We start from the raw sequence: 21,943 nt of genomic DNA on the forward strand, positions 1-21,943 counted from the left end.
GGTAGGGAAGCCTGGCATGCTGCAAGTCCATGAGGTCTCAAAGAGCTGGACACCACTGAGTGCCTGAACAACAGCACGAAAGAACCTTGAGGACATTATGCTAAGTGAAATAAGACTGTATGATTCCATTCACATGAGGTGCCAGAATAGTGGAATTCATAGAAACAGAAAGAAGAATGATGGTTACCAGCAGCTGGGGCAGGGAGGAACGGGGGTTATTTTATAATGAATAGAGAGTTTCGATTGTCCAAGATGGAAAGACCTCTGGGGATGAATTGTGGCATTGGTTGTACAACAAAGTGAATGTACTTAATACCACTGAACTATACTTAAAAATTTGGTAAGATAGTAAATTTTTTCATATATATTTATCACAGTTTTAAAAATTGGAAGAAATGAAATCATACAGTATATAGCACAAATGTTAAAATTTCTATAGACTTTATATTTTGCTAGTTAACATCTAAGCATGAGTCTGAATTTGCTTGCCCTGGGTCTGAATCTCTGTTATCCCTCTTGTTAACTGTGTGACCTTGTGGAAGTAATTTAAGCTCTCTGGGGTTTAATTGCCTCATTTGCAAAATGAGGAAAAACAGCACCTTTCCTCATTGGGTCAATGTGATGTTTAAATGGCATGATACATTTAAACACTTTGGAACAGGGTCTGGTGCATAATTAGCACTCAATAAATGTTCATTATTGTTATTGTTGAACAACATGAGGGATGAGAATGACATACAAATATTTCACTTTGAATAAAACTGAACATGTTTCACAGAAAACATGTTACTGAGAAAATTAGATGAAATGATCAATGATGAAAAAATGTAGAATGATTTCTTTTCAAAGCATTCCAAATATTTTGCTGTTAATGATTGGATAATAAGCTGAGCTGATCGTATGTGAAGCTTCTGGCTTTGCAAAAATGAAGAGATTCTGCTGCCTATAAACATTGTCATGGGTTATTTCTGGCCTAGGAAAAAGCTCTACAGACACATCAGTTCCTTTCAGGGCCCATGGAACAGGGCACGGCCAGTTAGTATGTGACTGGCCTTTCTACCATGGAATTCTCCAGGCAAGAATACTGGAGAGGTTAGCTATTTCCTTCTCCAGGGCGATCATCCTGACCCAGGATGGTAGCATCCAGGTCTCCTGCGTCACAGGCAGATTCTCTACCGCCTGAGCCACCAGGGAAGCCTATTGAGGTGAGAACTGATTACTAGTTGTACCACAAAGACTGTGTTCCCATGTCTATGCTCACCTTGGCCAGGAAACCCTTATCCAGAAATTCTACAAGTACAGTGCGATACGGGCATTGGAGCAGCGAACGGGCTGCCTCCCCTGCTGCTGCATTTTGGAGTCACTAGTGTCCGATACGATGATTTAGCTCATCGAGTCAGGCTGTCCGAGGCCAGGAATTACCCAGTGGTGGGCACTTAGCTGAGACCAGGCGCGCTTAATTAGGATTCTGGCACTGTAGGTGGGAATATTTACTATTGCTGTGAATAGTAAATCATAAATGTTAAATTACATCCAATCTCCAAAATAACTGTGCAAAACTTCTCAAGGCATAGATAATCAGGCAATTATTGAGATGGTTATAGTTCTTGCAGCCCATTGCCACTTTGCTGTGAGACAGAAGTAGGCTCAGAGCTACGATCTAATTTATCTCAGCTTCATTTCTGTGTGTTTTACTCTAGTAAATAAGAATAAATGCTTAATCTAAGCTTTAGAGTCCTTTAAAAAAGAACAGATAATATGTGGTCTATTGCTTAAGCTTTAAATTTAAAACTGACATATAACTAGTGAAAACATTAAATTCATATATCATTAAAAAAGATAACAACAACATGAGTCATCTTCCTAGATCATGATATTGTAGAAAAACACTGGCGTGGAAGTTTGGAAATCTGAGTGTTAGTCTTCTCTCCATTTCTTATTTCCAATGTAATTGGAAGTAAAATTTTCCTGGGCCCCAATTTATGCATCTGTGCTTTAGGAAATTTTTACTGATTTCATCAGCCCTACTCCTGGACATATACCCATACCAAACTCAAATGAAAAAAGATACACGCAGCCCGATGTCCACAGCAGCCCTGTTAACAATAGCTAAGACGTGGCGGCCATCTAAATGCCCATAGACGAATGGATAAAGAAGGTATAGTGGAGACACACAATGGAATATTACTTATCCATAAAGAAGAACGAAATGATGCCATTTGCAGCCGTATGGATAGGCCTGGAGATGATCATACGAAGCGAAGTAAGTCAGAAAAGAAAGACAAATATCATATAACATTTATATGTGGAACCTACATGTGAGACAAATCAACCTATCTATGAAACGAAGATCATGGCATCCGGTCCCATCACTTCATAGGAAATAGATGGGGAAACAGTGGAAACAGTGTCAGACTTTATTTTTGGGGGCTCCAAAATCACTGCAGATGGTGACTGCAGCCATGAAATTAAAAGACGTTTACTCCTTGGAAGAAAAGTTATGACCAGCCTAGATAGTATATTCAAAAGCAGAGACATTACTTTGCCGACTAAGGTCTGTCTAGTCAAGGCTATGGTTTTTCCTGTGGTCATGTATGGATGTGAGAGTTGGACTGTGAAGAAGGCTGAGCGCCGAAGAATTGATGCTTTTGAACTGTGGTGTTGGAGAAGACTCTTGAGAGCTCCTTGGACTGCAAAGAGATCCAACCAGTCCATTCTGAAGGAGATCAGCCCTGGGATTTCTTTGGAAGGAATGATGCTAAAGCTGACGCTCCAGTACTCTGGCCACCTCATGCGAAGAGTTGACTCATTGGAAAAGACTCTGATGCTGGGAGGGATTGGGGGCAGGAGGAGAAGGGGACGACAGAGGATGAGATGGCTGGATGGCATCACCAACTCGATGGACTCGAGTCTGAGTGAACTCCGGGAGTTGGTGATGGACAGGGAGGCCTGGTGTGCTGCGATTCACGGGGTCGCAAAGAGTCGGACACGACTGAGCGACTGAACTGAACTGAGCTGATGAAACAAAAACAGACTACAGACCTGGAGAACAGACTTATGGGTGCAAGGGAAGGAGAGATAAAGGTATGTGTGTGTATATATATATATACACACATACATATATAAATACACACATATATATATATACACATGGATATGTAGATATGTACAACTGAGTCACTTTGTGAAACTGAATCACTTTGCTGTCCAGAAGAAATGAACATGACATCATAAATCAACTATATTCCAATACAATTTAAAAAAAGACAGCTTTTAATGATTTCAGCTAGAGTTCCATTCATCATTTAGGTAATAAAAATAGCATACCCTATTGCAGTTTTAACTGTTCATTCATGACAGCACTTTGCCAGGAACTTGACATCAATTGGGAAGTACTGTCTACATTTTGCAGATATGAAAACTTAGAGAAGCGAAACGCCCTGACTTAGATCTCACACAGAGGAAAGGGCAAAGGAGAACTTTGTACCCACTTTGGTCTCAGTCCAGTTTAATCAAACGATTTGTCTGGCTGAGGTAAGATTACTGGTAGAAGCAACTTTCTTAGCTGGCTATGGACCCTGAAAACATGAGATTCAGTAGAACCTTTTATTAGTTTTTGTTGTTGTTCAGTCGCCAAGTCATGTCTGACTCTTCATGACCCCATGGACTGCAGCACGCCAGGCTTCCCTGTCCTTCACTATCTCCCAGAGCTTGCTCAAACTCATTCTACTGAGTCGGTGATGCCATCCAACCATCTGATCCTCTGTCGTCCCCTTCTCCCGCCTTCAATCTTTCCCAGCATCAGGGTCTTTTCCAGTGAGTTGGCTCTTCGCATCAGGTGGCCAAAGTATTGGAGCTTCTATTTTTACATCACTACAGATGTTGTTTCACACGTGTGAATTTCACATGGGTGTGTGCACCAGACTGCTTTTCCTGAGTTTTCGGCTGTCCTCTGTGACCGTGGAGCTCACATTCTGTGTAGCCTGGACAGTGAGCCAGCCGGAAGTGCTCCCTGGTTCTCCCCATCGTGGAGGAGGGGAGGAGGCTGCAGGAGTCTACTTCCTACCTGGGTTCTGGCTTCCTCCCTCTTCCAGCATGACCCCCAGACAATGCAGTAAACCCCTGGCTGTGTGCTCAGCCTTCCTGGTGCCCTAAGAATCTGATGGCTCCACTGACAAGCTGCTCTCATTCTTGCCTGTGAGGTGGGAGAAGCCAGGAGTTCTGTGAAACCCTGTGCTCAGCACAAGAGTCTGGTCCAGCATGTCTCTGAGAGCTGATGGGGTTGACGGACTAGGCTTTCTCTTGTCTTCATGCTCTCTGGTTTGTAAGTTCCTCTGGCAAAGCCTGCTCTGTGTCACTGCCTCAAAGTATCGTGGAATTCGTCTCGTGCCCTGTGGCACGGCAGGTCGAGAAAGCACAGGGACCTCTTTCCCTGGTGCCATTTTCATTTCCTAAGACTCATTTGGAACTGGTAAGAACTGCAATGAGAATTACATAACTAAGAACTGCAATCAGCTACGTATCCATGCCGTACAGTTCACAGAATATTAGAATATTTTCCCATTCCACATTCTATTTAGCTCTCACAATAGTCTACCAGTCAAGATTCAGTTTTATTATACAGACCACAAGCCTAAATGTAAGAATGGCTAAAAGCCTCCCCTCAAAGTGGCAGATCTGGACCTGGATATAAAGTTTTCTGCTTCCAGGAACTTTTAAATCTATTCATTCTGAAATACTGAAAGCATCCACAGCATTTCCAGGTGCTGGTGAATTCAAAGCCCAAGAAGACATCACCAAAAGCTTTTGTTCTTGTACTGAATAGGAAAGATCATTCCAGTAGCTATTTATTGTAAACATATTGCTTTTACTTTTCAGTTTTCTCAAGATACAGTGCACCTACTATGAGACATTAGACTATCTTAATAGGAGCAAAAGGGTGAGGATATCTTAGGTACTACTCAGCCCAAAGGAAACAATACATCAGCCATATGCAAGTCCCTGAGTAACTGAAAAAATTACAGTCTAATCAAGAGCTTGCAGAGGCATGTGTCTGAGTGAGGCTGAACAGGTCTGTCTACAGTGTCTTCTCATGGATGATTTGCATTCAGGTATGTTCTTGGAAGTGCATTGCTCTGAAGCCTGAATGTCTTACCAGTGATCCCAGGAATGGTGCCTCTCTGGGTTTAGACACAGTGTTATGCTGGAGCTTCAAACTTAATATTTTCAAAGCTGAACCCATCATCTACCCGCTGAACTGTTATTCCCTTACCTGGTAAGGAATTTAACCATTTCCAGGTGCCCAGTGGGGAGCCTACCCAGACCCCTCTCTTTCTTCTCACATAGTCATAACTATCAAGTCCTGGAGGTGCCACTTCTCTAATATCTCACATATGTTCCACCATTTCCACTGTCTGGCCCTCAATGCCTTTCAGGAATGCTCGTGACTTCCTTTCGCTGGATCTCTACCCCCCTCTCCCACCCTTTCCATCAGGGTTACCTCCACAGGGCTCACTGCCAGTAAATCTATCTCCTACCATCCACTGAAAAGAACGCAGCCCTGGTGTTTGCTGCCCAGCTACTCAGCCTCGCTGAGCCTTCTTTCTTCTCCACGTTACACCCCAGATCTTCGGCCCTGATGGCTCCCCAAACCGGCTGCCCTCACTCCTGCCTCTCCTCCAAGTCAGTCTTGCAAGGGAGAGCGTGCCCTGTAAACTCTTAGCTTTCTTCCAAGCATCCCGGACTCACAAGGACTGTCCTGGCTCCTCTCCACTCTCCGTTTGACTTCAGTTTCCTTGCACTGGCTTTGTTGGACCCTGCAATGTCTTCGTCAGAGCGCTGGTTGTATTATGTTGTCTGTGTGTGTGTGTGTGTGTGTGTGTGTGTGTTTTCCCAACTAGTTTCAGGGTCCTTGAGGACAAAGAGCATGCTCTGTTGGTCACTGTGTTCCGAGCCCTTGGGATGACATCTGACAAAAACCAATTTCCCTTGGATTCCCCCCCAGATCTCCCTTTTCCTTGTGAATATCTCAACTCCCCTCCACGGCAGGACAAAAGCATTGAACAGTGTGGGTTGCTTGAACAATGAACCATCGGGGAACAGCGCTCTCCCTTCTGGTCTGGGAGGCTGCACCAAAGTCTGCTTCCCGAAGGCTCTGTGAGTCAAAGCTGGGCAGACAAATGAATCTGAGCGAACCCTCAGAACCTACTTACAAACACGCGACTAGTAAGAAGTGACAAGAACATAGGTCAGAGAAGGGGTTCTTGTTACTGCCAGTCTCTGTTTTATTCCCAGAACCTAGAAGACTCCCTGGCACAAGAGCTCCAGTGATATAAATATGAGGGAAGGACGGACTGAACCGAGGCCTGGCTGAAAAGTCACCTTCGAAGGCGGGGTCTTTCTGATTTCATTCTCCTGACTTCTAGTCTTTCTATAGTAAGTCAATGTGTGTGCATGTGCTTGGAGACACAGCTTTCAAACAAAATCAAAGATTGAATATATCATTATTTCCTCTTGACCAGAAGCCACAGTTAAAGAGTAATGATAGCTATTTATACACATGCACGAAAATTCTAAGCCACTGAAATGTATAGCCTCTGTAATATCATTTACTTAAAAGAAAAAAATGGCTTTTGGAAAATAGGTAGGCATCCACCCTGACAAGCATACAACTTTACATGCAGAACTAGTTTTCAGTTGACTGGTAGGATGAACTTATCTTGTAAACTGTCCTCTATGTAGTTAGCATCGATTAAAACCGGGGCGACTGTAGGCAACTGTGATCAGTCACATGAAGAAATTCGGGGGCTGTGCTCTCTGCTGCCACCCAGAGGCGGGGATGGAGCACAGCCGCCTCTTCCATGTCAGAAACAGAAGCTGTTGCAAGGTGTGAGCTTTACGGGAAGAACCGGACTCAGGCTCACATTTTCCATTCAAAACTTCTGGGGCCTTTTCTCCCACAGAATGACAGCTGATTTATCTTTATCTATTATGGACACAGACACAGCCATTCGCCGTGAAGCAGGACAAAAGCCAGCAGAGGGATGAAAGAAACCCCAAATAGATCTTCTTTGAACTGATCTGTATCAGAGTTATAAACAGTTCAAGGCATGAAAGAAAACCAGACCGCCAGCACTGTTGCTGAAGACGAGAGCAGAGCAAAATCTTCCCTTTCTTTTCCCACCCCTGTCTTTTTTTTTCTCATCCAGCTCCTCAAAGCAAACACTGTGGGAGGTGGGAGCACTCACCGTAGAGGCCGCTGTGCTCTCACACGCCTGCACACGGCTCCCTGCCCGCGGCCACCCCCTGTATTGTCACAAAGCACATTTTATAATGCAAATCACTGTCTACTACATGCCTCATTATTTTCCTCTCTGAATAAAATATGAATACATCAATTATGTGTTCTTCTATTTCTAAATGCATACCCTTGTAGCACTGACCTCTTTCGGCTTTTATAGTTTTCAGAACGTTCCTGACATTTGTCAGCTGGGTTAGTCCCGAACCTTTCTAACCCAGTCTCTTATTATTTCAGCACTTTTCACACTTTCTCTCCCATCTAATTAGTCTGGCCTCCAGGCAGGCTGGGAAGGAAGCTCGCACGCCGGGCCCCCGCACTCACCACTGCTTGTAATCCGCGTCACAGTTGCAGTAGTATTTGGGGTCCGTGCAGTTGCGCTCGATGCCGCAGGCACATTTCTGAATTCCAGGCCCAGAGCCTCCCCAATAGTAGTGCTTCTCGTTGGCTTTGCCAACCCACCAGGTGTAAGGGCTTCCATCTACAAGAAAGGAGAAAAGCGCACTGAGATGGGACCTGCACCCAGTCACCGCCACGCCACAGGTACATCCCCCCAGTCCAGGGGCCGCACGGCTCGCTGAAACCCTGACCACCACTCAGCCCGTTAGAAGTCAGGGCATTTCAATAAGAGGGAAATGTAATAAGGAACTTCAGAGGGAACGGTAAGCTCAAGCTTTCCCACCAGGATAAACACCTCTTCCTCTGAAAGATTTTACATTCAAGCTTCAGGAGTGAAGAAGCCAGGTCTGTAAAGTGGCTGCCCCAATGGGGCACACCCACAACATAGGAGGGTGTGTGCGCCCCACATCAGTTCTCTAACGTACAGCTGGGTCCGTGGCCGCTTGTGCTTCTGTATGGAAGCACAGTCATGGGATTACAGACTATCAGAGCTAATGCGGACGTTCATCATGCCTTAGCATGATCTTATTTTATAAGTAAGCAACCCAGGTACAGAGAGCTTAAGTGATTCTTTCAATTACACAGCAGAGCAGCTCCCAGACTGGAAGTTTGACACTTTTCCTCATAAGACATTGAACAATGCTTGTTATACCATCCTATTTTGCTTTATTATTTGGCCTAATACTCACCCATTCATTCACTCGTCAGACATCCTATTTATGTGTTAAACATCATAAGAAACTCAGCAGGAAAATGGAGGAACAGATACAGACTGAGTGTGAAATTTAATTATGGAGAGTAGGTGAGGACAGGAAGTCAGGAAAGAAGTTTCCTAGAAGAGGTAACGTACTGGAGCTATGTCTTGATGGTTAGGTTACCCAGGTGAATAAGGATGTAAGTAAGACAAGGACTGGTAGGCAAAGGAGAAAGAATGGTAAAGTTCTATACAGAGCACACATGTTCACTGATGGCGGAATAGGGCTGAAGAGATAAATCTGAGAGAGAAGGAGGTGTAGGTCGCATCAGACAGTGGGTGAGGTCCCTAGCACAACAAACTTTGTCCAAATAAGCTATTTTGCGTCGGTTTATTCCTGCTTGTCAGTGTTGATGTCCTCCTTTTTAAGAAGGCGGAACTTCATTCTGAAACTAATGGGAAACCATTGGATATTTTAAGCAGGGCGTGTTCGTGGTCATGCTTGTGTTTGTAAAGATCCGCAGTGAGATGAAAGGCAGATTTGGGGGGATGGAGTCACGGAGGCCAGATGTGATGTTTCTGTGTTAATACCAAAGAGAAATAATACAATCGCAGTGAAAACGGAGAGGAAGAGAACATGCAAAGCGACGAAGGAGGAACAACTGGCTTGGGACTATTGGAACTTGGGTGGGGAGACGGTGTGTGGATTAATCCCAGATTTCTGGCTCAGGTGACTAAGAGGATGGTGGTGTGCTTCACCATCCAGTAGATCACAGGGAAGAAGATGAGAAATCTGGAGAATGAAGAAGAAAGGGTGACACCCTCATACATGAAGCGGGCAACTGGCTCTCAGGGGCTGGGTCTCAGGAGCATTCTCTGGGCTGAAAATCCCCTTTCAGGAGCCATCAGCCTAAATCACTGGCAGCAGGAGAGAAGTCACTGGAATCTTTGGGATTCCAGCAGCATTTAGAGAGCAGAAAAGAGGAGGAGCTGGCCACGGTGGAGAGCAAGAAAGAAGACAGTCCAAGAGGGTGGAGGAGAAACAAGCAAAGAATTTCCAGAAGAGCGGTGTGGTCGGCATCGTCGGATTTCATAGTGGAGTTCATTAAGATGAAGGTTTTAACTTTCCCTTTTAATTTGACAGCTAGACGGTATTTGTTGAGAGGGGTTTCAGGGGAATGATGGGAAGAAGTGGCTAGGCAGCAGCAGGCAGAGAAGGGAAGGAAAGAGAAAGCTGCCCTTGCAGGAGGCTGGGGACTGAACAGAATCTGGTGGAGGCCATGCGGCCAGTAAACCTGCACTCAGCAGTTAAAATCTCCATGTGTGCGGCTAGAATCCCATTCTAATCACTCACCACCCTCTCAGCATGTCAGGAGCACACTTGTCTCAAGCACACATCTGTGCATGTGCTTGTGCTTAGAAATAAAACATTTTGTACTCTGGAAGCTACCATCTAAACCAGAGGTGCCCCAAATTTCTGGTGCCAGGGACTGGTTTCATGGAAAACGACCTTTCCACGGATCGGGGTTGGAGGGGGATGCTTTGGGGATGACAACAGTGCACTACATTTGTTGCGTACTTTATTTCTGCTATGACTACATGTGTGTTAGTCATTCAGTCGAGTCCAACTCTTTGCAACCCCATGGACTGTAGCCTGCCAGGCTCCTCTGTGCATAGGATTGTCCAGCCAAGGATACTAGAGTGGGTTGCCATTTCCCTCTCCAGGGGATCTTCCAGATCCAGGGATCAAACCTGGGTCTCCTGCATTGTAGGTGGATGCTTTACTGTCTGAGCTACGAGGGAAGCCCATAGTACATAATGACAGAAATCTGACATTGGATCCCAGAGGCTGGGACCCCTGAACAGTCAACGGCACCTAAGCAAGTGACACAATAAAGGAAGAAAGAGCCATATTGGAACCGTGGAAAAACTGCTGCTCCGTCTTCTCAGAGATGCCAACAGTTCTTCATGTTTGCTTTTCATTTTCTTTTTAGAGGTAGGTGATTTAAAGTTGTAAAACTGTACTGAGAGTTAAGGCTTGTTGTAATGAATGGAGTGAAATCTCTGAACTTGGAAAGAAGTTATTCAGGTATTCTCTAACTCCATACAAATTTCCAGATTTTCCAGTTGCGTTGACTTATTTTGGAAAAGTTAACTATTTTTCCCTTTGCCAGATCATTTTTGGCCCCTGATTTTTAAGAAATACATTAGACTTGATCTGGCCAATAGCGGAGAGGGTGATTTCAGCACCATGCTCTGAAGGGAGAAGAAGCCAGCTCTTCCATTCTGAAACCCTGCCTCCCATCCTGCTGGGGCCTGTCCCAGTGTATAGGGGGCTGAGTTTTCTTTTTATAGCCAAGCTATCTTGCTTCCAGAAAAACATCTATTTCTGCTTTATTGACTATGCCAAAGCCTTTGACTGTGTGGATCACAATAAACAGTGGAAAATTCTGAAAGAGATGGAATACCATATCACCTAGCCTGCGTTTTGAGAAACCTGTATGTAGGTCAGGAAGCAACAGTTAGAACTGGACATGGAACAACAGACTGGTTCCAAATAGGAAAAGGAGTACATCAAGGCTGTATATTGTCACCCTGCTTATTTAACTTATATGCAGAGTACATCATGAGAAACGCTGGGCTGCAGGAAGCACAAGCTGGAATCAAGATTGCCAGGAGAAATATCAATAACCTCAGATATGCAGATGACACCACCCTTATGGCAGAAAGTGAAGAGGAGCTAAAAAGCCTCTTGCTGAAAGTGAAAGAGGAGAGTGAAAAAGTTGGCTTAAAGCTCAACATTCAGAAAATGAAGATCATGGCATCTGGTCCCATCACTTCATGGGAAATAGATGAGGAAACAGTGGAAACAGTGGCTGACTTTAATTTTCTGGGCTCCAAAATCACTGCAGATGGTGATTGCAGCCATGAAATTAAAAGACGCTTACTCCTTGGAAGGAAAGTTATGACCAACCCAGATAGCATATTCAAAAGCAGAGACATTACTTTGTCAACAAAGGTCCGTCTAGTCAAGGCTATGGTTTTTCCAGTAGTCATGTATGGATGTGAGAGTTGGACTATAAAGAAAGCTAAGAGCTGAAGAATTGATGCTTTTGAACTGTGGTGTTGGAGAGGACTCTTGAGAGTCCCTTGGACTGCAACAAGATCCAACCAGTCCATCCTAAAGGAGCTCAGTCCTGGGTGTTCATTGGAAGGACTGATGCTGAAGCTGAAACTCCAATACTTAGGCCACCTCATGTGAAGAGTTGACTCATTGGAAAAGACCCTGATGCTGGAAGGGATTGGGGGCAGGAGGAGAAGGGGACGACAGAGGATGAGATGGCTGGATGGCATCACCGACTTGATGGACATGAGTTTGAGTAAACTCTGGGAGTTGGTGATGGACAGGGGGGCCTGGCGTGCTGCAGTTCATGGGGTCACAAAGAGTCGGACACGAACTTAACTGAGCGACTGAACTGAACTGAACTGAACTGTCTTGCTTTTCCCTTCTCTTTCCATCAGAGCAGAGGAACATAGCCAATTTCTGATGCTTTTTAATATTGGAACTTTGACCGATAATAAACTACTCTTCTTTTCTTTTGATGCAGTCAAGAGTATTAAAAAAATAATGCTTAAAAATTGCATTTATGGAAACAATATAGCCTAAGCCGGGTCACTGGGTTAGTAAGCTGCGTTAGGTTTCTGCTGAGTCCATCCCTGGCCGTGTTATAGGAAGTGGACAAAGGTGGGTGGTGCCATGCTGACATTGCAAAGGCCCCTGGGGCCTTGCAGGCCTCAACCTGTCACTGAAAGTGCAGAACATGACCTAGACTGATTATCCCCTCTCGTCATCACACTGCACCTTTTCCAGCTTACCTAGTGCTAAATTCTTTCTCTTAGAAGAAATTTCATCTACTCTCAGTGCTTTTGGAAATTAGGGGATACTAACCCACATGCTGGAGGGGAAGAAACAATCAGAACACCTGAAGAACTGAAGTCAATGGGTTACCCGGCAGGAAACACCCTTGTCCTGCCTGTACATCAAATAGGCAGTGAAAGAATGTCTATCTCAGAACATCAGTTCAATTTCCAATCGTTCCTTCCAGGCACCAGTAGAAACAACCTACCACAGTCATATTCTTGTCACAGAGAGTGATGATAAATTGCACGAACCAGAGAAGCTGTGTGGCTCAGGATTCTTTATGGAATCAGGACAACGTCAGTCGAGGGAGCAACCATTATCATCAGCTGCTCCTTTAGCATGGAACTCTGAGAAATGCTCTCTAGGGGAAGCAGAGAAAGACCTAGCTGGTTCCCACCACACCTACAGGGAGTATCAGGAAGCCCAGGAGAGGGAGTCACACTGTCAAGGTGTCTGGGCCTTGGGTGTCCTAGCAGGAGCCCCACGCTCTGCATGGGACCCAGGCTCTGAACCAACCTCACATGGCAGGCCTCAGGTCCTGCAGGGAGGGACTCTTGATAGACATCAGGATGCAAGCCAAGAAGACGATCAGCAGTGATCATGCTTCTCGTGTTCTGTGCAAGGAGCACACGAGTGACCAGGGGAGAGGAGTTCAATTTCCCAGCTCTTTCCCCCTCATCCCCTACCTTTTACTCAAGTCACTTTTGTCTTACATAGCTAATGTTCCCAGTTAGGGTGGTGCAAAATCAATGTTATTCTGTTCTCCTTCCTAGGAAAATAAGTTAAGTGCAGTACAAAATGTTTTACTTAGCTGTTTTCACATATCCCCGGAACAGATGAATGCCAATAAGAACAACACATTCCAGAGAAAAATCAAGTTGTACCCTTTGTTCTTAGCACTGGCTAATTTGGTTAAGTCAAACCATTATAATTTATTAACTTGGCATATATTTTATATTCAGTGAGAAGAGAATGGTTCAACTTGTGTTGAGCAAAGAACTGCCTTATTTCAGTGCTAGGCTAACGAAGTGCTACTTTTTGCTTTACAGATCATTATTTACCTGTTAATTGGCTTTGGGGGAAAGAAGTTAAAGGCGACAAAAAAGGAAAGACTTTTTAAAAGACAAGAGTAAGAAGTGGTGAGAAAAGAAACAATTTAATTAGCCGGTGCTAAGAGTTCAAGAATTTCTCTGACCTTGGTATATGAAGATTTTTGCTAACTACATTGAGTAGGAGTAATCCTTGCAACAAGATTATGTACTGATAAACCATATTTGAGGTTAACTAGAAGCTAAATTATGAAAGTGAGGGATATTTTATTAAGACAGCCAGATATGGAGTGAATTAAATGTGATCAGGGCACTTTGTACTCACTGAAGACCAAATTTTATTATGTTGAGGATTCATTACGGGTTGGATGACTGAAGAAGAGAGAAAGAGAAGAGGCAACTTGTTTTCCTCAAATTTAAAGCCAATAGATCTCTGTTATTTTCTCCAATAACAAGATGTTTCAGAAACACAAGGGCAAATGCATGGGGACCGCTTGACACAAATGTGGCGCGTACCTGCGACTTTCAGCGCATTCTTTAGAACCCCGGAGTTACGCAGAATAACCTGATAATCTACTCACAGAAACAGTATACATAGCTACGATAAGACCCAGCACCGTCACTGGACATTTAATTAGCTCCATTCCATCCATTCCCACAGAATGTTAAAAACAATACCAGAAAGGTTTATTTCTCCAAAATGAAAACTTAAAAGCCTATTTGGAGCTTGATGAAACCTAGCCTTATTATATCTCCTACTATCTGCTTATCTACAAATTACATTAAAGAATCGCAGGGGGCTTTTTAGCAGAGGAAACAGAGCTCTGCTTAGCGTCCCCTGCTGGCAGCTCCTTTACTGTGCGCACTGGGCTCAAACTATCTGGATTATTTTGGCTGTTTGAAGACCCTTATGGTGCAAGATCTCATTCTAAAGAGACTCATACTCTGAAAAATCTCCCAATACACTTCCATTCTTACCGCAGCACAACCCAGTCATTTTTTCCTATACTTGATCAACAAATTTCAACTGAACACTCGAATCAGACTACGATAATCCATGGTGACAATATGCTTCTTAAGTAATCATAGTAATCCAAGACTATGTCCCAACCACTGGTGCTGAATAAGCTGAAGTTGAACGGTTCTATGATGACCTACAAGACCTTCTACAATTAACACAAAAAGAAAAAAAAAAAAGTCCTTTTCATCATAGGGTATTGGAATGCAAAAGTAGGAAGTCAAGAGATACCTGGAGTGACAGGCAGATTTGGCCTTGGAGTACAAAATGAAGCAGGGCAAAGGCTAACAGAGTTTTGCCAAGAGAATGCACTGGTCATAGCAAACACCCTCTTCCAGCAACACAAGAGAAGACTCCACATGGACATCACCAGATGGTCAACACCAAAATCAGATTGATTATATTCTTTGCAGCCAAAGATAGAGAAGCTGTATACAGTCAGCAAAAAACGAGACTGGGAGCTGACTCTGGCTCAGGTCATGAACTCCTTATTGCCAAATTCAGACTTATATTGAAGAACATAGGGAAAACTGCTAGGCCATTTAGGTATGATCTAAATCAAATCCCTTATACAGTGGAAGTGATAAATAGAGTCAAGGGATTAGATCTGATAGAGTGCCTGAAGAACTATGGATGGAGCTTTATAACACTGTATAGGAGGCAGGGATCAAGACCATCCCCAAGAAAAAGAAATGCAAAAAGGCAAAATGGTTGTCTGAGAAAGCCTTACGAATAGCTGAGAGAAGAGGAGAAGCAAAAGGCAAAGGAGAAAGGGAAAGAGGTACCCATCTGAATGCAGAGTTCCAAAGAATACCTAGGAGAGATAAGAAAGCCTTCTCAAGTAAAATGAAATCGCTCAGTCGTGTCCGACTCTTTGCGACCCCGTGGACTGTAGCCTACTAGGCTCCTCCATCCATGGGATTCTCCAGGCAAGAATACTGGAGTGGGTTGCCATTTCCTTCTCCAGGGGATCTTCCCGATTCAGAGATCGAACCCGGGTCTCCCACATTGCTGGCAGATGCTTTAACCTCTCAGCCACCAGGGAAGCCCATTTTCTCAAGTAAAGACAACCTTAATTGGTATAATTCTAGACTGTAGGTGCAAAACATTTTGGTATTTGTGAGAACCTTCCTCCCAATGCAAATGACCTAGAGAAGAAGGAAGATAAAAGAGTCCTTACCCTAAGCTCCAGATTAGGCTTGGAGCAGAGAGGAAATTTGGAGGTGTTATAGCTGCTACTACAGAGCTCTCCAAATAATCTGATAGTTGTAACTTGAAAGATCGAGCAGGCCAGAATCCCTTTCTCCTTCAGTAAGAGGTGTGCACAGCCCAAGGGTTGCAGAGCCCTAAAGAGTCCTTGACCCCAGCACTGGAAGGAGGAACAGGCCACGAGTTCTGAGTTCTGGGGCTTAAATGCAGGAAGCCTCTCTTCTTCACCATGTGAAATTGGTCCTTAATGCAATCATTTCCAGACACTGGATCAAGGCAGCCCGTCTCAGGATCCTCAGATAAAGAGAGGGCTTGGAGGGGATGTCATGATATGACTGCTTCTGAGATTTTTCCCTCTAGTGAGAAATTGGTATAGGGAAGGGTTTTCAACTGAGCTAAAATAAGATTCATCTCAGGCTCTTGTGAACCATACAGATTTCCTGGCCTACAGAATGAGAATTTCAGCGGAAAATCCTGAGACCCTGTCACTAATGTCCTGGTGATCCTTTTCTTTATCCACACATTGACCTGGGGAAATGACAGAGAGGCTTCAGTTCACAGAATAATTGTCCCCTTGGCGCACCAGTCCAGGACCTGTTTTCTAGCTTCAATCTGATGAAGTCATAATAGTACTGATTACAGCAACACCTCCATTTAAAATTTACAATTATTTTTTCTCTGAATAATTCAGTCAGTATAATCCCCCCTTTTACTTTTTTTTTGCTATTTCATAACCACAATCCTGAGTCTGAATGCCTTTATTTTACTATTTAGAGTAACAGCTTTAAAAATAAAATAAATAATCATGCATCTTGGCATTTTCATAGGCACAAGAGCCTATCAATTAGTCACCTATAACTTTGGTGAAATCACTTTGCTAAACCAGATAACAATATTATTTTTTGATTCTCAACCATCTAGTTCTAAGTTGTTCTGTGTTAAGAAAAAGACAAAACAAAGAATGAATCCAGAAATGTCCTGTGGAGTTCATACTGCAGACAGTGATGTGAAGTTGGGAAACTTATAATTTTGAAGTTATAATATAAACATTCAATTTGGCATTAAAGGTGAACATTTTATCTCTCTGTGATTGAATGTCACTAAACTCATTTGATTAGGGCTGAATAGAAATGAATGAAGCTGATTAGCTTCACGTTGCATCTTTCAGAATTACATCAGATTTTACTGTATTTTATTAATTTGAATAGGGACCAAATTTAGAAATGGAGAATTGAAGTTCAGATCAAGATGGACCTGAACTGAAATGCTAATCAATTAAAAATTAATTTCACTGCATAATATTTAAATTTATTTTATTGAATTGAACTTAATAGATTTCAATCAAGGACTGATTCCACTGAGCAGAATTTGATTGAGTTGAATCAAATCACTTTGAATCCTATTCAAATGAATTAGATTTTGTTAATTTGAATGGAATTGAAGTGGCAGATTAGATGGGAGTTTGTAATTCTGAGCAGTATTAAAGGGAACAGAATAGACCAACTCACTCTAAGTTAACTTGGCCTCGGTTTCTATAAGGGTCTCGGGGCTTCACGTCCCCTCAGCAACTCTGGTTAATCCCTTTGAACCATCGCCCCCGTAACAAATGTGATTAATAATACCAACGTGATTGAATGGAACCACATGCTGTTTTCAGGATGCAGGAAAGCACTATTTGAGTCTTTTTTCCTGGAAAAACTGTGGCCAATTATTTCAACATTTCTTTTCCTCTTTATAGAACAAATGAAGAAGGAATTAACTGAATCCCAGGAACAATAATTTGTATGAGTGCTGGCTGCTCCTTTTAATTCTCCATTAAATACTGTAGTTATTTGATAAAACATGCCTTCCCTTGGCCTATTATTTATATGGACTGTCTTGACAGGCTGTGCCTTGATTTTATTAATTTTCATTTTATTTTTAAATATAAAACAAGCATCTCATTGGAAAAGACGCTGATGCCAGGAAAGACTGAAGGCAGAAGGAGAAGGGTGGCAGAGGATGAGATGGTTGGATGGCATCACTGACTCATTGGATATGAACCTGAGCAAACTCCAGGAGATGGTGGAGGACAGAGGAGCCTGGCAGGCTACAGTCCATGTGGCTATAAAGAATCCAACATGAAAAACAGCAACAATAATTATGACAGCCTTGTGCCTTGATTTCTGATAGGGCACACAGAATAAGACAAAAAAAATGCACATTAAACTTCATAGGAGTGGTTCAGACAATGGGTCCTGAGGGATTTTGCAGAAGGGAGTGATTACCAAGGATTAAGGTACATTGGCGAGCCTCCGTGAAGACAAAGATCTTACTGCAGCTTTTAAGGACAGGTAGGTTCTAGAAAACTGTAAAGAGGACATGAGCCTTTCAGAATCTGAATGGCTGGGCTAAGGTGTGACGCTAAGAAACATCCACCTCGTTTCAGGAAAGTGAAAGTGGCTCAGGCGTGTCCAACTCTTTGCAACCCCATGGACTATACAGTCCATGGAATTCTCCAGGCCAGAATACTGGAGTGGGTAGCCATTCCTTTCTCCAGGGGATCTTCCCAAGCCAGGGATCGAACCCAGGTCTCCCGCATTGCAGGTGGATTCTTTACCAGCTGAGCCATGAGGGGAACCCATGGTTCATTTCAGGAACCATGGGGCAATCAGTTAGCCTGGTGGGGTCAGTGTGAGAAGCAGAATGTGTGGTTGGGGAAGTGGTTATGAGTGTTTTCATGATATCTGCACTTCAGTTTTCTTAGTAATGAGAAGTCAGAGTTTTCAGTGGGCATGAGTCTGAGCCAACTCCAGGAGATAGGGAAGGGACAGGGAAGCCTGGTGTCCGTGGGGTCACGAAGGGTTGGATATGACTTAGCACCTAAACAACAACAATCTTGTGTTAAGCCACTCTCTCCAGACCTGCATGACTACACTCAATCCTGCTGTGTTTGGCTGTTTTCTGCACTCGGCCCCCCTGCAGATAGGATGCTCCATCTGGACATCGCTTCTGTACCTCCAGCTCCTAGCGTTTATAGCAGGTAGATGAGGACTGGCTGTCCCAGCAAGGGGAAGGGGAAAGCTTGATCAACATCAAGGCTTAGTAGGTTACTGATGAACCTGAAGGGCAGTGTCATGTTTCAAATAATCACACTTTAAGATGCCAAGGTAATGAAGACCTAAGGAAGCAGACATGAATGAACAAAACAGGGAAGCCCCATGAGTGGGCTTCCATGGGGACTGGTCCAACCAGAAGCATCTGGACCAACCAGAAGCAAGTGCAGATTCTATAAGACAGTGGGGGTCTTGAACATATTTGTGGTCCAAAAATCAAAGAAATTTACAAAGAGGAGAAAATGAAAGCTGTGATGATTGGGCTGATATTGATGAATAGCTACAATCGCTATAATGCCGCAGTGTTTCTCCCAGCAGGTGTTAGCCTGAATCAACCCCACATAAACACGCCTCTGAGAAGGTCTCAGGCTGGCTTCCCTATCTCCAGACATTATCAGGGGAGTCTCAAGAAGAACAAGAGGGAAGGATAAGCCTTAATGCCAAGGCTTCTTGAACTAATCCTGTCTTCTCTACTATTTAACAAGTTAAAATAAAAACTGATGACATTAAAATAATTAGCCTTGACCTTTAACCCTGTCATATACTCTCAAGACAGTACTGCGCTACTATCTGAAAAACATGGGCATCCTTTAACGGCAGAGTAAGTCACTGCTTATATAATGGGCAACCCGAGGTCACAGATCATACCTGCTGTTCAGCGGAGGCAGAATGCCTTTCTTGTTCACAAGGTACCAAACCCGCAGAGTCACTCATTATCCATCCATTACTGGGCCCCTCTCCCGGGGAGCTAAGATGCTAAAGCCTTTCTTGACAGCACAGCAGTTAATAAAAGTGGCACAAATTCAAAGTCCTCCGATCTCACAGAAAAACAGTGAGATGACACAAATTCAGTAACAATAATGTGTCATATTTTTCAAGTGGGTAAAAGTGATGCTTATTCAAACAGCAAAACCTCTAAAATTTGCCCTCCTTTTTTTTTTCCCTTGACAACAAAAGAATTGACACCAGAGCACAGAAGAATTGTTTTCTTGCAACTATTTAACTAAAACTTGTTTTATTAGTCTGCTGATTAACCTGGTGATATTAAATGAGATTCTTCAAAGACCTTCACATCATGTCAGTTAGTCACTTTTTTTTCCCCCCAGCAAGGCAACTGATTTCAGCTTGATTATAATGAAGGTACCAAATCACACAACGTTCAGACGTATTCTTTGGTTACTGTTGCCTTGGAGCTCTGGACAAGTAATTTTATTAAGATGCCTATTAGGGAATAAACTCCAAACTTAGCAAAGCCACCTGCCTCTCTCATTTTAATTGTCAATTTTCCTTATAACCTGCCTGGACTCATTGTCCCACCTTATATTAAGAATAATACCTTTCTCTATTTCTCTATTGCTAACCTCTTGCTTGTCACCGGGCTTTTGTCCTGTTGTTATGTTCACCTGGAGCCAGTCACCCCTTTCCTGGCTGTGCTTGGCTTTCTTCAGGCTTCAGCTTAAAAGTCATGTCCTCAGAGATGATGTCTTGGATCATCCATTAAAAGCTGGGGCCTCTATTACGCTCTTTCTGAGCACCCGGCTTTCCCTGAATTACACCGTCCATCACTACTGCAATTACATCATTTGCCTGCTTGTTCACTGTTTGCTGAATGTAAACCCCTGAGAGCAACGGCACTGTCTTTCCCACCTCTGCTCCACCTCCTGCTCTTAGCTTGACACCAGGGGCATTTGCTGAACTTACACTGATAATTATTTTTGCCTATTGATATTAGACAAATCTTCAAAGTAGCCACAAGTCTATTGCTGACTCTTCAATGCAAGTCAACACCCTGTGTCCAAATGGAAGACACAATCTTCCCTCCGGACATTCTCCATGTCCCACTCCCATCTCCCTAGAAGGCAGAGGGTTATTTCATCTCTTAGGACAGAGATCAGAGTCCGTGTACTTTCTCCTTGTCTCCCATCGACTCCATCATTCTTGCTCCTCCATCTCTCCTAAGTCCCTCCCTGCTTCCTTCCTCCCCTTTCTATGACTTCCCCCTAATCTGGAGCAGCGCCTTAGTCTCCTCCGCATCTCCTTATTCCAGCTGTGCTCACGCTGAGCACATCCTCTCACTCTCCCAGGGGGAGTTTCCACAAAACTGCTTTCTTCAGTAGCTCTTTGCTGCCTCAATGTCAAACCCAGTCTCCAAACCCTTTATAATAAGGGTTCTGCCTATTCCATGGAGGGAAAGCTACGACAAACCTAGATGGTGTATTAAAAAGCAGAGACATCACTTGGCCAACAAAGGTCCATAAAGTCAAATCTATGTTTTTTCCTATAGTTATGTATGGATGTGAGAACTAGGCTATAAAGAAGGCTGAGTGCTGATGAACTGATGCTTTCGAATTGCGGTGCTGGAGAAGACTCTTGAGAGCCCCTTGGACTGCAAGGAGAATAAACCAGTCAATATTAGAGGAAATCAACACTGAATATTCATTGGAAGGACTGGTGCTAAAGTTCCAATACTTTGGCCACCTGATGTGAAGAGCCAACTCATTGGAAAAGACCCTGACACTAGGAAAGGTTGAGGGCAGGAGAAGAAGGGGGCAACAGAGGATGAGATGGTTGGATGGCATCACCAACTCAAAGGACATGAATTTGAGAAGGCTCTGGGAGACGGTGAAGGACAGGGAGGCCTGGCGTGCTGCGGTCCATGGGGTTGCAAAGAGTTCAGACATGACTTGGCGACTGAACAACCCACCTCCACCCTCTGTACTCCCTGCTCTAATTGCATCTGCTCCCTCTTTCCGTCCTCTGGCTGTTCCAGCCATGCCACCTGCTGCTGTTCCTCAAACATCCCAGCTCACTCCCACCTCAGGTCTTTTGCCGCTGACATCTCTCCCTGGAATCCTCTCTCCCTAATATTCACCAGATCTTGTCCTCTCTCCATTCAGATACTGCTCAGTGACACCTTATTCGTGCTGCTCGCTCTTAATAACCTGCCTAGAATGGCATCACTCCTCTCCTTCCTATCCCCTACCCATCCTGTTTACTCCCCAGCAATTATTATTGCCAGATACATGACATACTGCTTTGTTTTGTGTTTACTTTCTGTCTCCCCCTCCTCCCACTAGGGTTTAGGATCCATTAGAGCCCAGCTTTTGTTTCTGATCTCAGATAAATACTTGACAGAGTGTGTGTTCAACAAATATTTTTTCAAACACATAAATGCAAGTTCTTACTTCTATTTTTTTTTTTGTTCATTCCAAGCAAGTAATTAAAAGGTCATATGCACATTCTGGATTCTGGTGTTTGGG

General features: G+C 43.7%; 1 protein-coding gene across 1 annotated transcript in view; it reads right to left on the minus strand.

The window, feature by feature from the left end:
* Positions 1 to 21,943, minus strand: part of CNTNAP2 (contactin associated protein-like 2) — a 2,354,843-nt gene that overhangs the window by 496,038 nt on the left and 1,836,862 nt on the right. The window contains exon 15 of the mRNA XM_018046828.1: positions 7,622 to 7,778. Coding sequence (XP_017902317.1) covers positions 7,622 to 7,778 — 157 coding nt within the window. The remainder of the gene's footprint in view (positions 1 to 7,621; positions 7,779 to 21,943) is intronic.

This window comes from Capra hircus, chromosome 4 (assembly GCF_001704415.2).
Source record: "Capra hircus breed San Clemente chromosome 4, ASM170441v1, whole genome shotgun sequence".
NCBI classification, from domain to species: domain Eukaryota; kingdom Metazoa; phylum Chordata; class Mammalia; order Artiodactyla; family Bovidae; genus Capra; species Capra hircus.